At 32.2% G+C, this 23,563-nt stretch overlaps 3 protein-coding genes across 7 annotated transcripts; 2 read left to right on the forward strand and 1 right to left on the reverse strand.

Annotated features, from left to right (window-relative positions):
- The first annotated feature begins 3,950 nt into the window (after nt 1-3,950).
- Nucleotides 3,951-7,326, forward strand: LOC123903854. Of its 3 annotated transcripts, none has more exons than XM_045953518.1 (5): nt 3,951-4,102; nt 4,452-5,449; nt 5,561-5,626; nt 5,718-5,770; nt 6,168-7,326. In XM_045953518.1, the coding sequence occupies exons 2-5, from the start codon at nt 4,463-4,465 to the stop codon at nt 6,967-6,969; spliced, it is 1,908 nt and encodes a 635-aa protein (XP_045809474.1). In that variant the 5' UTR covers nt 3,951-4,102; nt 4,452-4,462; the 3' UTR covers nt 6,970-7,326. The 3 variants fall into 3 exon arrangements, with proteins under 3 accessions (XP_045809474.1, XP_045809476.1, XP_045809475.1); XM_045953520.1 differs by having other exon boundaries at nt 3,960-4,102; nt 5,718-5,772; nt 6,194-7,326; XM_045953519.1 differs by having other exon boundaries at nt 3,960-4,102; nt 4,452-5,440.
- Nucleotides 7,327-9,037: 1,711 nt separating this feature from the next.
- On the reverse strand, nt 9,038-11,829 carry LOC123903855. Its single transcript, XM_045953521.1, has 2 exons — nt 10,454-11,829; nt 9,038-9,420 (listed from the first exon to the last, which is right to left on the reverse strand). The coding sequence occupies exons 1-2, from the start codon at nt 10,908-10,910 to the stop codon at nt 9,365-9,367; spliced, it is 513 nt and encodes a 170-aa protein (XP_045809477.1). The 5' UTR covers nt 10,911-11,829; the 3' UTR covers nt 9,038-9,364.
- A 7,745-nt stretch (nt 11,830-19,574) lies between these two features.
- On the forward strand, nt 19,575-23,352 carry LOC123903856. 3 transcript variants are annotated; one of them, XM_045953522.1, is made up of 5 exons: nt 19,575-20,050; nt 20,410-21,401; nt 21,513-21,578; nt 21,674-21,726; nt 22,196-23,352. In XM_045953522.1, the coding sequence occupies exons 2-5, from the start codon at nt 20,421-20,423 to the stop codon at nt 22,995-22,997; spliced, it is 1,902 nt and encodes a 633-aa protein (XP_045809478.1). In that variant the 5' UTR covers nt 19,575-20,050; nt 20,410-20,420; the 3' UTR covers nt 22,998-23,352. The 3 variants fall into 3 exon arrangements, with proteins under 3 accessions (XP_045809478.1, XP_045809479.1, XP_045809480.1); XM_045953523.1 differs by having other exon boundaries at nt 19,898-20,050; nt 20,410-21,392; XM_045953524.1 differs by having other exon boundaries at nt 19,916-20,050; nt 21,674-21,728; nt 22,222-23,352.
- The last annotated feature ends 211 nt before the right edge of the window (nt 23,353-23,563 follow it).

Here is a 23,563-nt window from a genome sequence, read left to right on the forward strand (position 1 = left end):
AAATCAACTATATGTTTTTAAGCACCATTTGTGTGTGTGCTTTTAAGCTGCTTTTACAAAGAGGTTTATGTGATTGGTTTTTTCCATCTTTCCATCAACCTCTACGAAATCAAAAGCGTACATTTTTATTTTTTTCCTCTTCTTTGACTATTTTTCATATTTTTATGAAAGAATATAGTACGTTAATAGCTTTTTCTATTGAGAGAAGTCAAAGCATTTGAAAATTACCCAGAAAAGCATATTCTATAATCTTTTTATAGAGCATTTTTTATTTTTCTATAATTGGTATGTATGTAGTTCTATCACCGATTCTATTCTCTAGTTCTTTTTGCGGTATCAATTTTGTGATTTCAATGTTGGCCATTTTGTATCGTTCATATGATTCTTTGTATATGCTTAGCATCAAAGATTTGATTTTAATTCAATTTTAATTTGCTTAGGGTTTTGATTTTTCTAATTTGATCTTGTATATGTTTAGTATTTGTTGTTTATGATTTGATTTTCAGAAATGGATTCGTCACTTTCACGTTCTCGCTAAGGTTTGCAATCTATGTTGTTATTCTCTTCTTTGTGAGCTTAGTTTGTGTGAGTTTTAACTTCAATTGAGATTTTGACATTTCCAATTTGATGATGTTGATGTTTCGAATTGATCTCGTAGGGATTCAACATGTTAACCATTTTTAAATTATTACTGTAATTTTTTGTTACAATACTAAGTAAAAACTAAAAACAATAAATAGTCTTTGGAACCAAGTTTTAGAAGAGTCTAAAGCTCCAAAGAGTGTTAAATTTGACCAAATCTGTGACTAGGTATTAAATTTGATCTATTTTTACATCAAGGATATTTTAGTTATTTTTTATTTTTTGGGGTTGGTCGTGACCCACTCCGGCTATTCCCTACTTTCGCCACGGGGATAAAGTCAGACCATTTGTTTTCTCTGAAATAAAATGATTTAATTTGTGTGATAAAAAAAAGGTTGACCAAAAAAATAAAAATATATTAAGAGAGTCAACCCTCTTAAATGCATTCATTTGTTTACCAAAAAAAATAGTTGCAATCCTCAATTTATTCATTTGTGATTTTTTTAAACAATGTTAATTTTTTTTTTAAAGTGTTCTATTAAAATTTATTAATTTTCAAAGTTTTAAACATTTTGACACTTAATATTTCATATTTACTTAATAATTTTTATATTAATTTTTCCCTTTCAATTGGTAAGGTGGATGTATCCATATTCAAGAAAACTATTATAAATAGTCTATGATATTGCTAGTCTCTTCGTCAAAACAAAAAATGGTAGGAGACAACAGAGGGCACACGGGTCTCTCACACAACCTCTGCCAACAACAACAACAATAATTTGATGATGTCAACACCATCATCGACACAACCGCCATAGAAATGATTCTGATAGATACACGGTGGCGAAAATACTATGGAAGCTTTAATCAACTTAGCTCGACATTATCAATCTAGAATAACAGTACAGTTGAAGGGTTCTGATTTTGTCACTAACATTACACTTATCAATCCGGTGTCTCATGCCTCTACTTTTCCCATCAAAGGAATGTTCCATATGACGTCTCTATCTGGAACATACCTAAATACCTGTTGTGGTAATGTTACTTCCCTTTTTCCATATGCCTTTCTCAAGGTGGTGGATTGATGTTTGGTGGAATTGTTGGAGGGACAATTAAGATTCTTGATGGTGTTTTGATCGTTGTTGTTCTTTTAAAGAATCCTCAATTTTGTAGGCTTACCACTCTATTAAAAATTATCATGATACTAAATTATAATTATGTAATCATTACATAAATTTTAAAGTAAATATGATTAAAATCAATCTTTTAAAAATTTATTATAGTCAAGTATATGTAATGATTCCGTAATTATAATTTATTAGCAAGGTAATTCATAATAGTGAGGGGTCAATCTGAAAAATTGGGATCTTTTCAAAATAGCAACAACGATCAAAACATCATCAACAACCTTAATTGCCCTCCAACAATTTCACCAAACATCAATCTACCACGTCGAGAAAGGCATATGGAAGAAGAGAAAAATAAAGGATTAGTGATGAATCAGGGAGGAAGATTATCACAAACAGACATTTAAGTATGTTCCAAATAGAGATGTCATATGGAATATTCCTTCATTGGAAAAAGTTGGGGCATGAGACATCGGGTTGATAAGTGTAACGTATTAGAACCCTTCAACACTGTTATGCTAGACTAATGATGCCAAGCCAAGTTAATTAAAGCCTTCATAATATCTTTGCCACCTGGGATCTTAATGAGAATCATTTCCATGGTGGCCTCCGTGTTTTCCTTGACTACAACAGATGGTTTATGTTTGTTCTTAGATCTGACGGGTCTACCTCTAGGCCTTCGGGAGGAGAATGTGATAAGTTCCTCCCTTGGCTCTTGAGGAAGACCGATATGTACTCATGGAGAGCATGGCATCATAGTAAGACATCGACATCCCAACTATGTTGGCACCTCAATGCACTACCACTCCTCTACCATCTCACCAAAAGTATTATTAAAATGAAAACCAAAAGAAAGGGTGGGGGGCATAAACCAAACCCACCAAAACAAGATTAGCGAAAGCGATAATTAGACAAACCAACTCTATCTCTAAAGAAACTCTCTCTAGAGTAACTTGGTAATTGGTCCCACCAGACTAACCCATTAACAAAAAATCCTGCATTAGCTAATCTGTCTGCACAATTATTTCCTTCTCTATAAATATGAGAAAATCTAAAACGAAAATTTCTAACGATATGAAGACAATTTTTCCATTTAACCTTCAGCTTCCAAGGGACCACATTCACATTAGTAAAAGCTTGAACTAAGAGGACAGAGTCACATTCAAGCCAAAGATTGGTCCATCCTTTAGCAGAAGCAAATTCAATAGCATAAATTGCAGCGCAAAATTCAGCATAAAGGGAGGTTGCAACACCAATATTAGCTGAAAATACACCTAAAAAAGTATCAAGATGGTCTCTAAAGATGCCACCACAAGAAGATATACCTGGAGAACCTCTAGAGGCTCCATCGTAATATATCATAGTTTCCGTTATATAAAAATTTATAAGAAAATTTATTCAAATTTATGGTTAATATTACTTCAATTTTTCATATACCTTTTAATCAGACTCGTGCGTGCACGGGTCGGAAGTTCTAGTTTCCCTAAAAAAACAAATAACTAGTCAGGACCTAAATTTCATTCTCCAAAAGCACGAACACTTTATCATAAGTCATAACTCAAATTTCATCTTGAAATCCATTTATGCCTCAAATTTCTTCTTCTTCTTCTCAAAATCGATTCTCCTCAAACTAATCCCTTCATCCCCAACTCTGAGATTGATTCTCATAAATTTCTTCTTCTTCTCAAAATCGATTCTCCCCAAACAAACCCTAACACGATTTTGTTGCGCATAAACTCTTGATAATCCGATTCAGAGACGCGAACCCTAACGCGATTCTGCTGCTCAAACTCTTAATTGTTGATTCATTCGAAAAAAGCGACGAACCCTAGCTAGCCCCATTCAAAGAAACATGAATTATTCGTCTTGTCAAAACGCACGCTAGGCTCACTCAAATAGAACAGGATTCTCGCAAGGTGCTCACTCTTCATTATTTGTTTTCATTTTTCTCTCTGTTTTTTTCTTCTTCTTTTGCTTCTTCCATATGAGTCGTGTGTATTATGTTTTTTTACACCAGAATGTATATAAACTAAAACGAGAAGACTTTGTACCGTGAAAACCAGAAGCGGGAAATTAGACTCTTTTAAAATCTTTTACAATCTTTTAAAATTTTCAAGATATAATCCCACAAAATCAATTAAAATCTTGAAGATAATCCCACAAAATCTTTTAAAATCTTCGAGATTTTTTTTTTTTGTTAAAATTGTTTTTATAAATCCCCAATCCAATACATCCCCTTATATTCCAAAAACAAAAACTCCTAAAAAAAAAACATAGCAGCACTGCTTTTGCTTTCAACCTTCATCCTTCGAAAGCAAACCGCCGTCGCCGCCTTCTGCTTTTGCTTCTTCGCCTTGTTCCGTCTTCTCCGCCTTCTATTTCTGTTTCAATCGGTGAATGTCTTCTTCTCTGTTTCAACCGATGTTTCAATCGGTGAAAAGATATTTATTTTCTGCTTCTAACCTGTCGTTTCTGTTTCTTCAACTCCTAATTTCAGCTTCTCTTTCTTCAAATTTGAACTTCTGTTTCTATAAATTTTTATTTATCAAAATAATATAATATAATTTCTGCTTATAATTTCTTCAAATTTGATTCATCATATGTGTCTGTTTTCATGTTTGAATATAGTATTGATGAATCATGAACTTGTGTTCTCTGTACGCCATTAGTATTTTTCACAAAAACTGTCTCGACGAGGGATCGATGAGTTGACTGTGTTTGTGTTTGTGTTTGATTATGCAGAGTTGTAAGTTATGGATTTAGATAAGTACATTAATAAATATACTAATGTTTCAAGAGGAGAGCTCGAGAAGTTGAGCGCTTGTCATTTTAATACGGTGAGCAGCGAGTCACGGAGCGAGTTAATGTTCGAGTGTCTTGTTAGGCGACGCCATGAGAAAAGGGAAAGAGAGAAGAAAAATGGGAGAGCAGCTCTTCGAACGCGGCCTTTAGTACAAGTGTTATCGGTGACTGTGCAACCAAAGAAGGATAGTCCGCTTCTTATCTACGGGGAGATTTGTGGTGAAGTTTATGATTCTGGAGCGAAGCAGGTCCATGAACTTTATAAACGTCAGCCTGATGCTGCTGAAATAGTTGGGACGAACACCGAGTTAAGTTTAATCGGTCAAGATTACTCAAGTTTCCCTCCACGTACACTTACACCATTAAGTTGGATAAATGTGAAGTTGTACGATGGAAATGATAATTTATTTGCAAAGCGGCGCTTTTGTTTGGATGAGGACCAATTTGAAAATGATTATGAAGAGGTCAAATGTAGGGTAATTTCTTGTATTCAAGGCGATATTACTTTTAAGTACATCATAATTCCATTTGGTGTTAATTGCCGCATAAGTATCAAAATGTTTGATAGACACTTAGTGAATGACCACATTGATGTCAACGGAAAAATTGTAGTTCGCTATGGCAATACATATGGAAATTGTATTGACGAAGAGTGTGTCATATTTGATAAGCAAAATTTTGATTTTGAACGAGTCGGATTTGAAAGTAAGACAAGATTTTTAAAGATCCCTAGATGTTGGTTGGCTACACCTGCATACGCTCCTTTTATTGTCACTCTAGATTTATCAGAATTTGGAACAAGTAGAAAGATTCTTAATGAGACCATAGAGTTACTACGGGGATCAACGTCTGGAGATTCATTCTTTCAAGAAGAGATGGGTCTCCTTATTATGGTTGAGGCCGAATGGTTTGAACCTGACCCTTTTGGGGTATGTAAGGTATTTAATTTATTTTTTTAGTCGTCATTGTAGTTTTGTTCTATTTGTTACTATTCCATTCGTTTCAAGTCACATCAGTCACAAGTTTTGTGTTATATTGTCTTTTAACAGTCACCTAGCTTACTAGAAATCTCCACAAAAGACATGGAAGAGTTGGATACCGATGGAGAAGATGAGGTTTATTCTCTTTTTTTTTTGTACTTTTCTTTCTAATTTATTTTTCTGTCATGTTTTTGGAGCTCATATGGGTTCTTTTTACTTATTTCAGTCTTCTGATGAAGAATCTGATGATGATTTGCCATCCAACTCTGTGCTTTCATGGTATGTAACTCTTGTGTGTATATATATATATATATATATTTGCCTAAAAGTTTTTAAATGCTCTTTGTTGTTCGATCAAAGTGTGTTGTCTTAGCTTTTCTTAGGTTGATTCTTTTGCAATTTTAGAGATCCATCTTGTGAGAAAAGTCTATTGGTTTATAAGAAGTTCAGAAAAATTGTTAGTCTTTTAGTGTATGTATTTAATTATGGTATAAATAATTAATTAAGCAAAATAGACAAACAGATTCATGCTTTTACAACAACTTCTATACTCCGTATTGTGTTAAGCTTGAGCTTGTTTTTATTGTAGATTTGTGGTGGATTTGATTGAGTTTAGATCATTTATTTTTGAGATTGGTATATTTTAAGTTAATTTTTGCTCGAAAATTCTTATTAGGAATCTAAAACCTCATTGCACATGGCCATCTCCTGCTGTGGAGATATTCTCAGTCTTCATTGGTCGTGAAAAGTCCAAGGCTATACAAATCCATGGTTCTGTTGAAGTTTTAATTGATGGTGAAGTAAAGTATTACATATTCAAAAGAGAGGAAAGAGATGCTCTAAGATTACAAGAACATGTGAATACCGCACCTATCCTAGATGGCTCTCGATTTTTTGAGAATTTCAGTTCTTTAGGAATGAAATTTGATATAAAGGACGTTGATGGTCGTTTAGCCGTCAAAGGGTTTGTTGATTGGTATGCTGGGGTTCTTGGTTCTAATTTTTATCATGAGAAACAGCTATGTTCTTCTATTCTTGGTCAAAATGGATTCGCAGCTGTGCATTATTCCATCTTCTCTGACGCTGTTTTGGCTAACATTAAGGTTTACTTAAACCTCAAAAGGGGAGGTGTTGATGTGTATCCCGAGGTGGTCTCTGGGAGTCTCATAACTCAATATAGTTGTTATGACTATTCAACACGATATAACAAAGATTACTATCGGATCGTGTTGTTTAAGAGTGATGAAGATTCGGTTCAAATAAGTTCTAATGGGACAATACCACTTTCTAGGAGCATGGTTGTTGTGCCAACATATTCCTCTCTTGTTGTCGATGTGAACCTTTCATTTGGAGACTCCTCCGGCCAGATGCTATCATGTTCTGAAATCATGAGATTTAATATTAATGAAGATAGAAAAACCTTAGAAACAACTGATTATTCTCTTTGCATGGAGTTAAGTTGGTGTGAGATTAAGTAATATGGCAATGACATGAGACATTAGGGCGATGAATATTAGCGTGGATGGTCCTTCATGATAGAGTGCCAACTAGAGAGAATTTAATCCGGCATGGTGTTATCCGAGTAGATGAAGAACATCGCTGTGTTTTCTATGGTGAAGGGGCAGAGACTGTGACACATTTGTTGAATTTTTTTTAATACATACTCTGCATTACTGCACTTGTAAAAATCCATAAGTAGTTACAAAAAATATGATGTTCAATTAGCTCTTAATCCATTTAAGAGATAACACTTTAATACAGTTAAAGTGAGCTTATTAACAAAAATGTATGTAAATATTGATTCAAATTGCAATGAAAGGATTCTCATTTCTCAATCCTCCCCATTCTTTCTTTGTTTGCACCAAATGTACCTTATATGCTTGCTGTCTTATCTTTTGTGGGCCACTGTTATTGTCATTTATATCACAGAATGTAGGGATGGATGTAAAGTATAACTGAACTGAAGTTGTATTTTGACTTACTATCTGGCATATATATGAATGTGATAACATTTCAAAGTAAAACTCTCCAGCGGTGGATCCCTGTGTCATCCCAACAAAGGTATGGTAGCTCAATTGTTGAAGTCTACAGAATAGTTGAGGAGGTAAGCGTATCTTTTCACATGTCATGAACTCCATGCCCAATATAGAATATAGATGCATACATCATCTGTGGACCATGTTTTAATCTTTCTTGATGGATCCATGTTTGAAGCACCAGATGTCTTGAAATTGAAGAATTTCTTTGGGTGGTCCTGTTCTACATCAGGGTGAAGAACTCTGGGTCTATTTACATTAACTTAGCTTGATTATTTAAGTTTAGTCTAAAAGGTCAGACGGTGCGAATTGCTATGCAGTTATTACCAGAAGGAAAACATTCAATCGAATCTACTTAAACCTGTAGGCCCCCTTCAGGGATGATTATTTCACTTGTTTTAGTCACAAATTGATTGTTTCACAAATTACCACTATCTTTTGTTAGGTAGGCACTGCAGCTGCAGTGTTCACGTAACACACTTCTATAGTGTGTCAATAATGGGTTTGATATCCTTAAATGAATTAATTCGATGCTAATAGATTCTTCATACCCTATAATGCATTTTCTTGCTAGATTCTTTAATAGAATTACCTAGTGAGGATATTGAATTTGTTATGTTCATCTTGTAGCTAGCAAGGACGATATAGTACCACCTTTACCTATTCTTACTCGATACTCAAAGGAGATTGGCATCAAGACATTTGTAAAGAAGGAGTTTAGAGATTCAATGAGGGATTCACTTAAGGATCCAAGGCTTTCTGAAGTTCGAAAGTCAACAGATATCAATGTTTTGGAAACTCCAACACTTTGCGTTCAATTAAATACCCTTTATGTGAGTACAAGCTCTAATTTACCACATATTATCTCAGGCTTTTGTCGATTCTCCATTTTTTTTTCATTACTTTTTTTCCTTTACCTCCTTTAAACTAAAACTTGTATTAAGTTTTATTGAAATAAACTTCAACTATACTCATTGTGCATGATGCTTGCTTGTTTAATTAACTCTGGCAATAAATTCTTCTTCTTTTCTGCTTTGGCTTATGTCTTCATACTTTGCTGGTTTAGCTTATGAATTTATTGCTTTTAAATTGATTTCTATTAACTAATCATAATGAATTATTTTTTCCCATCGACAGTATGCTATCAGTCATCTAAGCAAGTTGGAAGACAGTATTTGGGAGCGTTGGACGAGGAGAATACATCATGGTAATGTTATAGTCAACAATTGGCACTAGAGAGAATTGAAACCGAGACCTAAAAAGGAGCATATTCACAGGTCCAAGTCAATACCACCACAGACTACATACTAAACTCAATAATGTCAGACGCGAGGAGTGTGTTAAATGAATCTCACATCAAATGATCTTACAAATCAATCAATTTTATAAATTTTATAAGTATGAGTTAGCTCCAATTCAAAATTCTAAGATTTGTCCCAAGAAAATTAAGAGTTAAAATATTTCCGATCTTACACAATAACTTGTGCAATTCTCCTATTATAATTCCATATCCATATAATATTGATTTTCATTGAAGAGAAACTCTTATTCACAGCAAATTTTGCATATCGTGTGTTCTAGCTCCAAATTTTGCACTGCAAATTGAGCTTATACAATAAGAAGAGAAGTGGATTTTATGTACAAATAATACAGTGGATGCAATAAGTATTATTTTTGCCTCCCCTACATCTAGAAGGTAGTCAGAAAGGTCCATAGTCATAAAAGATAAAGCTTTGTGTGTTTGAAAACGCGATAGAAATCCTTCCACCGGGCAGCCATCAAACTCGTGCAGGCACGGTGGACATCGAAGTTTACAAACACACTGGAAAGTAGTTATCTACACTTCAAAATTCTGAAGTGAAGCCAACCATTGTTCCATGTAATTGTTGCCAGCTGCAAACTCAATCAGTAATCCAGAAAACAGTAAGTATGATGCACAGATATAACATTAGAGATGAATGTAATGTATCAACATATCACAAGAAATATTAATACAATGAATGAATAGTTAAAACTTAAAAGGGTGCCATCATTAATTACAATACAACTTTCTCTAATTTTGATTTGGAGTATGCTATTGTTACAAATTAAGTTCAATCATATCTTGATCCGTGTGTCAATAGTCCTATGCTATAAGATGAAGTATGAACGTACGTTCAATCATAAAGATGTAAAAAACAAGAATTTGTTTTCCATAAACGTGAAAGAAACATTCTGAGATTAGAAAAGATAAAAGGTTACAATGAGTTTGACGAAATCATGATGGCACTGTGATTTTGTTAACACTCCTAACTATAGCTTTTGCCAAAATCCAGCACACCGTGATTCTACCGAACTCACCACCAATACAAACATGCACTATGTTCAACAGTACTCAACACTAGCATTAAAAGCACCTTTGAAAATTAGACATGAAAGCACTAAGAAAATAAAAGAGGAGCCAAAAAAACAGACAAGGCTAGAAAGCATGACTCTATAGTATCCACAGTTTCATACACCAAGCATTAAAATATAAAAAACCATAAAACAACAACCTAGTAGTAGTAGATTGATGCATTTGAAGACTATTCCAAGAATTAAAAAAACAGAAGCATTTGTCATGTATTATACTTTTGGATTAAGCTAAGCCAGAAAAAGACCTAATCACCATTGCACTTACACCTGAATTATTACCAAATTACCAATATAACAAAACCACAAACACAATAACTATGATGATGATAATGACACACACATTCCTTCATCAGGATAACAATCATCAACAAGGTCAAACAAACAAAAATCTTAACAGATTACAAAAGCATCTAAACAAAGAATGTTTATTTAAGTAACCATCATAAAAAAGTAAATAACTTCAGAAAAAGTGAAACAGTACACTAATTGAAGACAAATGTACAAAATTTCAATAGCAAGTTCAAAATCTCACCAGAAGAAAATTCATTTGGTAGATTCTTAATAGCAGTCAAAAGCTGATTATTTGAGCCATCCACTTCCTTGCAACCTGGCCTATAACAAGGAACCAAAACAGCAAAACTACTATCAGATGCAGACTCGTCATCACTCTGAAAATCAGAACCATGAGGTTCCAACCACCCAATAGACCAATCTGAGTCATCATATTCAGAGCCTGATAAACAATCACCACCATCAGATGGTACTAAAACAACATCATACTCTCTATCAACTCTCCTTTCTTCCCTACTATGCCACTTCTTCTTAACCTTCCTTTGATTATTTGTTCCCTTCATCAAAGGAAACTTCAAAGACTCTCTTTCTTTCAATGAAAAACTCAATTCAGAAGATGAATTTCCATTAACAACAGACTCTTTTTCCTTACTACCACCCCATAACCAACAAGATAAACGTGTCAAAGACACAGCCATAGTTGCAATTTTATTCTCTAATAGCAAAATTGCAAAAGGGGTTACAACAATGATTGATTAAGCTCTTTAGAAAGCCAAGGAATTTGTGAAATAATTTGAAGCCAAAAAAATTGAGACACAGAATGATCAGTGGTTCTGCCTGTTGCAGTGACCACTATATTAAGAAAAATGATCCATCCATACAAATAAATAAATTAAACCTATTAATATCAAAATTCAATACCAATTCAAAATCCAAAAATTGAAAAGCTTTTTATTTTAATTTATTTTTTATTTTTTATTTTATAAAAAAAGCACTTACGAAACTGATGCGGAAAATTTATCAAAGGACAAAGTTTCCTTAAATATCAAACCCAAAAATTAATCAAATTGAAGAAGTTGATTTATCTAGATTTTACCGTCCCATTTCCTTAAAATCAAACCCAATTAATCAAAATTGAAGAACACTCCCAAACAAAACAAAAAAAATCTAATCCTACAAAAAAAAAAGTTATTTTTATCCTCAAAAAATAGAAACCCAATATCGCATATTCTGATTCAAAACGGCACAGTCAAATTCAACTCAATGCAAAATTGAAAGCAAGAAGAAACCAAGTAATCGCTTTCTGAGTAAAGACCCTTTTTTTTAGGAACAAAATCGGAAATTTCTCCCACACACTCAAAGAATAATCGGAAAACCCCCAAATTTGTCGCCGGAAAATCCGATCTTTACGCTACTGGAGACATAATCGGAGAATATTTAGAGCGAGATTTCTCCGGCGAAGTTGAAAAAACCGGGAATACAAGTATAGGAGAATCAGTGAGTTGAATTAGAAACCCTAACTCGCTAATTTTTTTTTCCCCTAATTGTTCTTTCTGGTTACGCTGAAGAAAATCCTAAAAATCAAAATCACAACCCAATCACGAAGAAACTCGTCTTCTTCTGCATTTATAGAGACATTTTTTCAATCTTGTTATATTCAATTCAACGGTTTAGATTGAATTGGTTCTTTTGATGTACGGTTAGATTGAGAGTTTTATGCTGTTATCATGCACTCTTAGGCTATGTTTGGATTAGTGGTAAAGGATGGAATGGAATGGAATGAAGTGGTAACTAACTAAGTTCCATTGTTTGGATTTGCAAAAAATGAATGGAGTGGAATGGAACACAATGGAACTCATTCCATCCCATACCATCCAATCTTCTAATTTTCTTTCCCCTCCAAATTGGGGTGTATGCAATGGAATGAATATTTATAAAATATATCCAAACAATGGAATGATATCTTTACTCCATTCCGCTCTGTTCCACTCCATTCCATTATGTTCTATTCCGCTCCATTCCATTTTGTACCACCAATCCAAACATAGCCTTAATCATGGTGTTATTATGATTATCTATTACGAAAGATAAGATGATACGGTTAAAAACAGGAACAAAACAGATTTTAGATAAAAACAACAGAACAATTTAGTTGTAAGAAAAAACAGAACAATTTATAAATAAAAATAGGAAGAAAAAAATTTAGAAAGTTTAATAAATAAAATATAGAAAAAATAAGAAGAAACCCTATAAAAATAGGAATATAGAAATAAAAAAAAACAATACTCTATTAAAAAAAATATATAAAATATTATATAAATTGATTTAAATATTTAATTTTAATGTAACAAAAAAAAATTAATTTTAAATAGATTTTCTACATTAATATAGCGAAAAACTCAAATATCTAATAAAATTCAATTGACCCGTGCGAATGCACGGATCTTTAAACTAGTTAATATGTAAAAATTGATTACCACCAAAGTTACTAATTTATCCTTAATATTTTTAACCACGTTGCAAGTTTTATATCATTCATTGTGATTTTACTAAAAAAAATTTAAAAATATATACAGAAACAATATAAGATAAATACAAAAAATATAGAAAGAATAAGATGAGTTCAAAAAAAAAATTATATAGGAATATATGCATAAAAATAGGAAAAAAAAACAATAAAAAAATTATAGAAAGTTTAATCGATAAATATAAATTATAGAAAGAATATAGAAAAATAAGCTGAATTCTTAAAAATAGGAATATAGAAATAGAAACATAAACAATAACTATATTAAAAAAAAACATAAACAATATTTTTCATCAAAAATAAATTAAATAATATTACTACCAAGTTTACTACTAACTTTTTTTTTTTTTTACAATGTTTGCAATGAGGATCAAACTTAAGACCTCATGCGCATATTACCAAACTCCCTCACCACTAGACCAAACCTAGTAGCTTAGTTTACTATTAACTATTAATAATAATATTCCCTTAAAAAAACTATTAATAATAATAAAATAAAGCTAACTAATATCAAAGTTAACTATTGATAATTATTTGCACTGAAACATAAAAAAATGAATAAAAAAATTTACAAAAAATAACACAATAGTTTCACTTATATTTAGCAATATTTTATTCTAAATAAATTTTTTACATTAAAATAATGATAAACTTAAATATCGAACTAAAGTCAATGAACTCGTGTGAATGTACATGTCTTTAAACTAGTATATAATTAAAATGAATAATATTGTAGTAGTACTAGTAGTTTTCTGTTTTTTTAATGAAAAAAATGTTTTATGTTTTTTAATGAAAAAATATTGGACTTTTATTTTTATAAGCCAAAAAAAATTAAAAAAATTGGACGTTGATTCCGTAATGAAAAGGATTGAAACCGTCCAAAGTTGCTGACGTTAATCATAGTGCACGTACGGTCCGTTTGGTTGACACGTGTCAACAATGTCAGACTACATGGATGGATATATTGTTTTTTTAGAAGAATTCTTAGGTTCACTTTTGATTTTATAATGACAAATATATTATTAATTATATCTCTATCCAAGATGAATAAAGATTGATAAAAAAAAGTACATAACAATGACATTATATAGTAATGAATTATTGAAAATAAGTGGCAAAAACAAAATCCCACATAATCGAGATTTTCCTCCTAATCTCATAATCAGGAAGAAAATTCCACCAAATTGAGGTCTTCCTCCTAATTTCATAATAGTGACATTGTATAGTAACGAATTATCGAAAATAAGCGGCAAAAACAAAATTCCACCTAATCGAGATTTTCCTCCTAGTCCCATAATCAGGAACAAAATCCCACCAAATTGAGGTCTTCCTCCTAATTCCATAATCAGGAAGGCACCCCTCATGTTCTGGACCCCCAAAGAAGACACCACCAACCCAGCCCAAAAAGTTGTCACTAGACACTAACTCTCGGTCTCGAAGCAAATGTGATCGACCTATCAGAATCCAAATAACAGCTCCGTGAGGCAAAAGGTTGATGTACAATGGTAGAATCATAATATAATTAGACAAATCCAGCTCAAAGATAACAAACACTACAAAATCCTCTAAAACCTAGCAAACCGACACAACAGCAACACGAGTGTGCAATGACGAAACGACCACAACCGAGCACCTAAGAAACAGACACGACCCAAAGAAAACAGTCGCCATCGGAGCGGTAGAGGTCAACTAGAGACAAAGAATCATGCAATCTCAACATATTTAAAAACAATCAAAGAATCAAATATTCAGAGAACCAACCACACGCGTCAGCAACCGAAACACGACCCACAACAAAAAACAATGACATTATTGAAGTGAATAATTCTGTTACATTCACAAATAGTATTCACAAATTAGTATTTATTAATTTTTGAGCTTATAAAATTATTCACTTCTTTCAAAAAAAAGAAAAAAGAATTATCCATTTTATACACTAAAATTATCATAATACAGATGTCTATTTATATTAAATGGAAAAATGTCAACTCAGGTTTATGAATCACCTACAAACGGAGACTAGAAATTTTCTTGGCCAGTTATTATAATTAACGACATGATCAATATGGTCACCATGCATTTTAAGTAACATGTCTTACACATTAATGATGTTCTATACTAAATTTAAAATTGATCATACGGTAGAAAGAAAAAACTTCACGTATCTTAATTATATACACAAGCATAACAATTGATTATTGTCAAAACAAAAAATAAAAGACCTACGGTTCATAAGGTTTGATTTCAACTACATATATAGGATATTCATTTAGAAAAAAAGTTCATAATTGTATAATTAATCAATTAACAAGTATTCTTCCGTGACAATATATAAGCAAAAATCATCTTTTTAGATTCATTGCATAATTAATGTATCTGACCTATAATATAGACCAAATATATTGAACCTAAAAAGATGATTTTTGCTTATATATTACCACAGATGAAGTAGATGATAATTAATTGTTAATAGTAGGTAATTTCTGTGTTATGCAGATTTTTTTTTTTTTTAATTACTAAAGTGGTTATATTTCTTATCAAGTTGTATTGGACAAAATTTATTTTGAATTTTTAAGAAGCACGACAAACCTTGGTGGGAATTGATCACCAAATTTCTTAAGTCAGTCGTCAATTTATCTACGGGATAGAGGTGGGTATATCGGTGGAGTAATTAGTACTCAAAGAATATTTATAGAATATATGGCAACACAGTGATAATAATATTCTTTAAAAATGGTGTATAGTCAAATAACATAGACAAAACGGTCACAAATTTTGACGTACTAAATTAAAAAAGAAAAAAATATTTGTATTCCTAAGGATGTGTTTGATCTGCTAAAAAACAAGGGATTAGACAGGACAACTCAAGTTGCACTGTGTTTGATTGTAAAACTGTTTCAGGGACCGGACAAATTTGGAGGCAAGGGACAATACAAAAATAGAATTTTTTTGTGCCTCACTAAACCACAACACAACTTTTTGTCCCAAGTACAACTTGTCTAAAATAGCAAAATATCATTTTGTTCACCAAATATCGTATAAAACACAAAATTGTTCAATATCATAAAAATTTGCTACGGCGAGAATTATCAAAGAGTAACAACAACGGAGGTAGGACCATCGCCGAGATAAACAAAGTAAGGGGAGAAGAATTATCAAGAACATGATCTGGTGGAGGACGAACCATTGTATCGGAGATGACAAAAGAGAGTTAGTTACGGCGGAAGAAAACGATTACGGTAATGAGAGAAACAGTTAGGATCGATAAGACGGATGATACCATGTTACAATCTAAAAGAGAAGAGAGAATTGAAGATTATGATTCTTCATTATTAAAAAGAATGAATCTAAAGTACAAGTAATAATCCTTATATATACAATATATGATCCATCTTAAGCTATCCTACACTAACTTTACAATGATTTGGCCTACAAGTTAATTACAATCACTTAGTTTACACTTTTTGTTATCTTTGATATTTGATTCACAATTATCACTTAACACTGAGTGTTAGTAGTTCATAATTGTTTTCATCTTCTTCGTCTTCTCATGAAGTTTGAACACTGTTTCCAAATTAGGAGGTGTGAAAATCTCTCTAACCCCACCAACATTGTTACATGACATGAATGACACATAAAATAATCAAAATAAACACTAGTATATATAAAAATGGAACAAAAACTATAGTTAAAGAATTAAAATGGAACAAAAACTAATTAATTAGAGAAATAAAATGAAATCAAAAACTAAGTTAAAGGACCTAGTTTTTTTGGATTGGAACTAAGTTAAATGAAATTAAAAGTTAAAGTATAATTTAACTTTTAATTTATTGGATTGGTATCTCATGTAAAGAAATCTTGGAATGCCTTTACTTTATTTGGATGACATGTATCATGGTAGAATTTTTTTTGGAAGTACAATTATGTGATTTTTCATCATTGAGAACGAAATTTTAGACTTTTTTTTTTGTAAGAGTATATAAAGTTTTTCTTTCTAATTTTTAACCACTACCATGTTAATAATTTCATCTTGTCAAAATAATTAACCAACTAAAAGTCAGTTTTCAAGCCAAAAATGAATTCAACTTATACTCAAAATAATTTTAGTGACAAAAATGGCTTCCATAATTTCAGCACGTAAATAGTAAGACACACCTATATTCAGGTTCTACATTTGCTTAATAAAAATAAAATAAATTAAGGTAATCAATTAGGCCGCAAAGTACAATTGTTCAAACAAAATTGTGGCCACTTGCATTTTGTCCAAATATAAGATGGGATGTAGGACACACCTACCCTCTCTTGTACTTTGATCCTGACTTCTTGTTAATTACTGTAACTTGCAGGTAACCCTTTTGCCTTCCCCACTTGAACACTCCATGTGCCTTGGACACCAAACAACAAATTAAGATTTATTTTTTTTCTATATTTTCTTGTTACACTTTTTGTATAAGCATAATGAAATAGAGTCAAAGGGCACTTCAACCCGCTACACTAAAACAGATGAGTAAAAATCGATCGTAAGTTTGTTTAGTGATGATTGATGTTAGATTTGGTAGGGAGGATCATAATTTGATCTCCCGCAACTGCGATCGGGAAGGGCTGAAACCACTTGATGCCAGAACTGACTCCCAAACCAAATTAGGCAGTCCAATGGACCAGATACCGGTGGTGTAAAAACAAACTAGAAAACTAGAAAACTAATAAGAGACGGTGCCGGAACATGATTTCATGTCGTTGAAGTACACACCGTTTTATAATATTACCGTCTAATTTAAAACGTATAATCAAAATTGTTTATAACAATTTTATAACTACATTAATCTGAATCATTCAATTTATAATTAATGACTATGATTTAAAAATGTGTCTTTTTCTACAGCAGCAAATTTCAGTTTATCTCTGCGCATAGAAAAATGATCAGTTAAACTCTATACGTTCAAATCAAAATATAATACACATAAGCAATTATGTGTTGAAATCCACTATTCTTCAAGTCAACAATGTCTCCCTGGATGGTAATTTGGTCTGATGTTAAGTGTCAAACAAAGACCAAAACTTGAGATGGTAATATTTTACAACATAATCTTTATATGTGCTTTGTTAAAGAAATCTTTATCTATATGCCATAAGTTGATTAAATCAAGGAGATATGCGGGATTAAATCTTTATCTATATGCTATAAAAAAAAAAATTAAGAGTTAAAATTCTAATCACTAAATTATTTAATAAAAAAATCATTAAATTTTATTAGGTTGGCCACTTTGTGTCAACAATAAATTTTATTGAGTCTTGCTAAAGAAGAACATGTTAAGGAACTCAAAAATTAAATACACATGTTTTGAGCTGAATATTTTCTATCTTCAATTTCTTAATATGTACCTTTAGATACATGTTAACATTTTTCAAAGACACATGCTAATATTTTCCAATTTTATTTGCTTTCATTCCTAAGTTCAACTCTTTGCACTAAAATTTGTAAATTACTAACAATTAATTAAACTCAAACAAACTCTTTACAAAGGACAAGGAAAAGTACTATATGAGCATGCTCCATTACAAGAGAATTAATGAGAGGGTTATATATAATGCAGCCAAAAGAGAGTACTCTTAAACAAAAAGGCATGCTCCTGGATTGTAGGGAACATGTACGTGTGTGTGTTGTTCAACACTCATGATGAGTCACAATTCATTACAACTTGGCAAGACTCTCATCAAATTGTGTACTACAGTCTACAAGTGAATCACTATCATCAAGGTGTAATGGATCAATTAATTTTTTTTTGGTACTTTTGAATGGCTCATATGCATCGAGAAAAGGTTGGGGGCAGTTCAGGAGCTGGGTACGGTTCATAGGTAATTTGTTGTTGTTATATGAACTGAAATTGTTGTTATACGAACCGAACTATTATTATAAACACCGTTCGTAACTATCCAATTCATCCGTTCATCTAATAGAAATGCGTTGTAGCAAATTTTACCGTTGGAGACATATCCACCACTTAGGGAACTCCATTATCAACTTCTTGTATGTTCATTATTATTTGTTTTCATTATTATTTCCTTTTGTTACTAGTTAATTGTTCCGAAAGATATTATCAATGTTATTGTAACATCAAAATATACACAACATCAAGGTACTATTTTTTTTCTTCTACAATTTATAATATATTAAAAAAATACACACAAAAATTAAGAAAATCATATTTGATGAATCAAAACTTTGATGTACAAAAATTATTTTACTAAATTAGATGTATAGTCGAAACATGTCATGTGGACTTTGTTTTGGAGTGCCAAGAACACAATCATATCTACCGGTAGTTAAAATATCATATTGTTTTAATATAATTAATTATTTTTTAAAGATTTTAATGTTGATTCATCAAAATTATAAACAAAATTTTACTAACTTGATGTTAAAGTTCATTTCTTTGTTGACATATTCACGTTGTGTTTGTATTATGTTATAAATAATTTTTTTTTTATTAAAAATGTGTAATAATTTAATAGTGTTGTATTTTTTAAAATTGATATACATATGTAATTATATAATAATATATATAAAATAAATAAATATATATTATGCGGGTATGAGGTGGAGTGGGTATTAAGGTACCCGTACCCGCACCCATACCCGTTCTTTTTTGCGGGTAATTACTCATGTCCGTGTCCGTACCCAAAATGCGAGTTTTTACCCTACTCGTTATGGGTATTTTTTGCGGGTGTCCATTGGGTATGAGTCAAATTGCCATTCCTATCCAAAGAAACGTGAACTATTCGTCTTGTCAAAACGCACGCTAGGCTCACTCAAAGAGAACATGATTATTCTCGCAAGGTATTCACTTTTCATCATTTGTTTTCATTTTTCTCTCTGTTTTCTTCTTCTTCTTTTGCTTCTTCCATATGAGTCGTGTGTATTATGTTTTTTTACACCAGAATGTATATAAACTAAAACGAAAAGACTTTGTACCGTGAAAACCAAAAACGGGAAATTAGAATCTTTTCAAATCTTTTCCAATCTTTTAAAATTTTCAAGATATAATCCCACAAAATCAATTAAAATCTTCAAGATAATCCCACAAAATCTTTTAAAATCTTCAAGATTTTTTTTTATTAAAATTATCTTTATAAATCGACAATCCAATACATCCCCTTATATTCCAAAAACAAAAACTCCTAAAAAAAACATAGCAGCACTGCTTTTGCTTTCAACCTTCATCCGCCGTCTGCCAAACCGCCGTCGCCGCCTTCTGCTTTTGCTTCTTCGCCTTGTTCCGTCTTCTCCGCCTTCTATTTCTGTTTCAATCGGTGAGTGTCTTCTTCTCTGTTTCAACCGATGTTTCAATCGGTGAAAAGATATTTATTTTCTGCTTTTAATCTGATTCATCGTTTCTGTTTCTTCAACTCCTAATTTCAGCTTCTCTTTCTTCAAATTTGAACTTCTGTTTCTATAAATTTTTATTTATCAAAATAATATAATATAATTTCTGCTTATAATTTCTTCAAATTTGATTCATCATATGTGTCTGTTTTCATGTTTGAATATAGTATTGATGAATCATGAACTTGTGTTCTCTGTAAGCCATTAGTATTTTTCACAAAAACTGTCTCGACGAGGGATCGATGAGTTGTTGATGAGTTGACTGTGTTTGTGTTTGATTATGCAGGGTTGTAAGTTATGGATTTAGATAAGTACATTAATAAATATCCTAATGTTTCAAGAGGAGAGCTCGAGAAGATGAGCGCTTGTCATTTTAATCGGGTGAGCGGCGAGTCACTGAGCGAGTCAATGTTCGAGTCTTTTGTTAGGGGACGCCATGAGGAAAGGGAAAGAGAGAAGGAAAATGGGAGAGCAGCTCTTCGAACGCGGCCTTTGGTACAAGTGTTATCGGTGACTGTGCAACCAAAAAGGAGTCCGCTTCTTATTTACGGGGAGATTTGTGAAGTTTATGATTCTGGAGCGAAGCAGGTCCATGAACTTTATAAACGTCAGCCTGATGCTGCTGAAATAGTTGGGACGAACACCGAGTTAAGTTTAATCGGTCAAGATTTCTCAAGTTTCCCTCCACGTACACTTACACCATTAAGTTGGATAAATGTGGAGTTGTACGATGGAAATAATCATACATTTGCAAAGCAGCGCTTTTGTTTGGATGAGGACCAATTTGAAAATGATTATGAAGAGGTGAAATGTAGGGAAATTTCTTGTATTCAAGGCAAAATTACTTTTAAGTACATCATAATTCCATTTGGTGTTCAGTGCCGCATAAGTTTCAAGATTCTTGGTAGACACTTAGTAAATGACCACATTGATGTCAACGGAAAAATTGTCGTTCGCTATGGCAATACATATGGAAATTGTATTGACGAAGAGTGTGTCATATTTGATAAGCAAAATTTTGATTTTGAACGAGTCGGATTTGAAAGGAAGGCAAGATTTTTAAAGATCCCTAGATGTTGGTTGGCTACACCTGCATACGCTCCTTTTATTGTCACTCTAGATTTATCAGAATTTGGAACAAGTAGAAAGATTCTTAATGAGACCATAGAGTTACTAGAGGGATCAACGTCTGAAGATTCATTCTTTCAAGAAGAGATGGGTCTCCTTATTATGGTTGAGGCCGAATGGTTTGAACCTGACCCTTTTGGGGTATGTAAGGTATTTAATTTATTTTTTTAGTCGTCATTGTAGTTTTGTTCTATTTGTTACTATTCCATTCGTTTCAAGTCACATCAGTCACAAGTTTTGTGTTATATTGTCTTTTAACAGTCTCCTAGCTTACTAGAAATCTCCGCAAAAGACATGGAAGAGTTGGATACCGATGGAGAAGATGAGGTTTATTCTCTTTTTTTTTTTTTTGTACTTTTCTTTCTAATTTATTTTTCTGTCATGTTTTTGGAGCTCATATGGGTTCTTTTTACTTATTTCAGTCTTCTGATGAAGAATCTGATGATGATTTGCCATCCAACTCTGTGCTTTCATGGTATGTAACTCTTGTGTGTGTGTGTGTATATATATATATATATATATATATATATATATATATATATATATATATATATATATATATATATATATATATATATATATATATTTGCCTAAAAGTTTTTAAATGCTCTTTGTTGTTCGATCAAAGTGTGTTGTCTTAGTTTTTCTTAGGTTGAGTCTTTTGCAATTTTAGAGATCCATCTTGTGAGAAAAGTCTATTGGTTTATAAGAAGTTCAGAAAAATTGTTAGTCATTTAGTGTATGTATTTAATTATGGTATAAAAAATTAATTAAGCAAAATAGACAAACAGATTCATGCTTTTACAACAACTTCTATACTCCGTATTGTGTTAAGCTTGAGCTTGTTTTTATTGTAGATTTGTGGTGGATTTGATTGAGTTTAGATCATTTATTTTTGAGATTGGTATATTTTAAGTTAATTTTTGCTCGAAAATTCTTATTAGGAATCTAAAACCTCATTGCACATGGCCATCTCCTGCTGTGGAGATATTCTCAGTCTTCATTGGTCGTGAAAAGTCCAAGGCTATACAAATCCATGGTTCTTTTGAAGTTTTAATCGATGATGAAGTAAAGTATTACATATTCAAAAGAGAGGAAAGAGATGCTCTAAGGTTACAAGAACATGTGAATACCGCACCTATCCTAGATGGCTCTCGACTTTTTGAGAATTTCAGTTCTTTAGGAATGAAATTTGATATAGAGGACGTTGATGGTCGTTTAGCCATCAAAGGGTTTGTTGATTTTGAAGCTCGGGTTCTTAGTTTTAATTTTTATCAAGAGAAACAGCTATGTTCTTCTATTCTTGGTCAAAATGGATTCGCAGCTGTGCATTATTCCATCTTCTCTGAAGCTGTTTTGGCTAACATTAAGGTTTACTTAAACCTCAAAAGGGGAGGTGTTGATGTGTATCCTGAGGTGGTCTCTGGGAGTCTCATAACCCAATATAGTTGTTATGACTATTCAACACGATATAACAAAGATTACTATCGGATCGTGTTGTTTAAGAGTGATGAAGATTCGGTTCAAATAAGTTCTAATGGGACAATACCACTTTCTAGGAGCATGGTTGTTGTGCCAACATATTCCTCTCTTGTTGTCGATGTGAACCTTTCATTTGGAGACTCCTCCGGCCAGATGCTATCATGTGCTGAAATCATGAGATTTAATATTAATGAAGATAGAAAAACCTTAGAAACAACTGATTATTCTCTTTGCATGGAGTTAGGTTGGTGTGACATTAAGTAATATGGCAATGACATGAGACATTAGGGCGATGAATATTAGCGTGGATGGTCCTTCATGATAGAGTGCCAACTAGAGAGAATTTAATCCGGCATGGTGTTATCCGAGTAGATGAAGAACATCGCTGTGTTTTCTATGGTGAAGGGGCAGAGACTGTGACACATTTGTTGAATTTTTTTTAATACAGACTGCATTACTGCACTTGTAAAAATCCATAAGTAGTTACAAAAAATATGATGTTCAATTAGCTCTTAATCGATTTAAGAGATAACACTTTAATACAGTTAAAGTGAGCTTATTAACAAAAATGTATGTAAATATTGATTCAAATTGCAATGAAAGGATTCTCATTTCTCAATCCTCCCCATTCTTTCTTTGTTTGCACCAAATGTACCTTATATGCTTGCTGTCTTATCTTTTGTGGGCCACTGTTATTGTCATTTATATCACAGAATGTAGGGATGGATGTAAAGTATAACTGAACTGAAGTTGTATTTTGACTTACTATTTGGCATATATATGAATGTGATAACATTTCAAAGTAAAACTCTCTAGCGGTGGATCCCTGT

This window comes from Trifolium pratense, linkage group LG2 (genome assembly GCF_020283565.1).
Source record: "Trifolium pratense cultivar HEN17-A07 linkage group LG2, ARS_RC_1.1, whole genome shotgun sequence".
In the NCBI taxonomy this organism is placed as follows: Eukaryota; Viridiplantae; Streptophyta; class Magnoliopsida; order Fabales; family Fabaceae; genus Trifolium; species Trifolium pratense.

Bases quoted from the DNA above. Each gene is read 5' to 3' on its own strand.
- LOC123903854 (XM_045953518.1), top strand. From the start codon at position 4,463: ATGGATTTAGATAAGTACATTAATAAATATACTAATGTTTCAAGAGGA. The intron at 5,627-5,717 runs GTTTATTCTCTT...TACTTATTTCAG, and splicing joins ATACCGATGGAGAAGATGAG to TCTTCTGATGAAGAATCTGA. The intron at 5,771-6,167 runs GTATGTAACTCT...AATTCTTATTAG, and splicing joins TCCAACTCTGTGCTTTCATG to GAATCTAAAACCTCATTGCA.
- LOC123903855 (XM_045953521.1), bottom strand. From the start codon at position 10,910: ATGGCTGTGTCTTTGACACGTTTATCTTGTTGGTTATGGGGTGGTAGT. The intron at 9,421-10,453 runs GTGAGATTTTGA...TTGAGTTTGCAG, and splicing joins ACCAAATGAATTTTCTTCTG to CTGGCAACAATTACATGGAA.
- LOC123903856 (XM_045953522.1), top strand. From the start codon at position 20,421: ATGGATTTAGATAAGTACATTAATAAATATCCTAATGTTTCAAGAGGA. The intron at 21,402-21,512 runs GTATTTAATTTA...GTCTTTTAACAG, and splicing joins ACCCTTTTGGGGTATGTAAG to TCTCCTAGCTTACTAGAAAT. The intron at 21,579-21,673 runs GTTTATTCTCTT...TACTTATTTCAG, and splicing joins ATACCGATGGAGAAGATGAG to TCTTCTGATGAAGAATCTGA.